Source organism: Chaetura pelagica, unplaced genomic scaffold (assembly GCF_000747805.2).
Source record: "Chaetura pelagica isolate M959 unplaced genomic scaffold, ChaPel_1.0 scaffold1149, whole genome shotgun sequence".
In the NCBI taxonomy this organism is placed as follows: Eukaryota; Metazoa; Chordata; class Aves; order Apodiformes; family Apodidae; genus Chaetura; species Chaetura pelagica.
Window position 1 is genome coordinate 24867 of NW_009954632.1, and position 573 is coordinate 25439.

General features: G+C 58.5%; 1 protein-coding gene across 1 annotated transcript in view; it reads right to left on the reverse strand.

Moving 5' to 3' along the window:
* Positions 1-110: 110 nt before the first annotated feature.
* PGAP2 (post-GPI attachment to proteins 2) overlaps positions 111-573 on the reverse strand; it is a 16924-nt gene continuing 16461 nt past the window's right edge. Inside the window, exon 5 of the mRNA XM_010005572.1 lies at positions 111-241. Coding sequence (XP_010003874.1) covers positions 111-241 — 131 coding nt within the window. The remainder of the gene's footprint in view (positions 242-573) is intronic.

The following is a 573-nucleotide window of genomic DNA, read 5'->3' on the forward strand; positions in this document are numbered from 1 at the left end:
AATCCAGGTGGCAGCTCCACAGCAAACACCCTGTCCCAGGCCTGGGGGCAGCAGGAGAGGGAAGGGGCTCAGCCTCCCCCAGGGCACCAGCAGCCCCCGCCCGTGGGCAGCTAGAAGTGCTTGTCCTCCAGCAGGGAGCTCACCACCAGCTCCTTGTTGCCAAAGTCCCAAAAGGCAGTCATGTGGAAGGCCATGTTGGAGAGGACAACCAGGTACTCCAGGAGGGCGAAGATGGTGTAAACTGGTGGATGAAACAGAGCAGGTGAGGGGGGGATCACAGGATTGTTCTGGCTGGAAAAGGACATTATGATCGAGCCCGAGCATTAACCCAACTCTACCCAGTCCTGTGCTAACCCATGTCCCTCAGCACCACGTCGACATGGCCTTGAAACAGCTCCAGGGATGGTGGCTCAAGGCCAGTGGGCCAGTGTTTGACAACCCTTTCAAGGAAGCAGTTTCCTTTAACACCCAACAGCCACCCCGGGCTCGCGCTGCAGCACCCTCGGCAGCCAAGGGGTCACCCTGAACCTTCATGGGCAGAGGGTGGATTTGGGTTGGACATGAGGAAGAAAT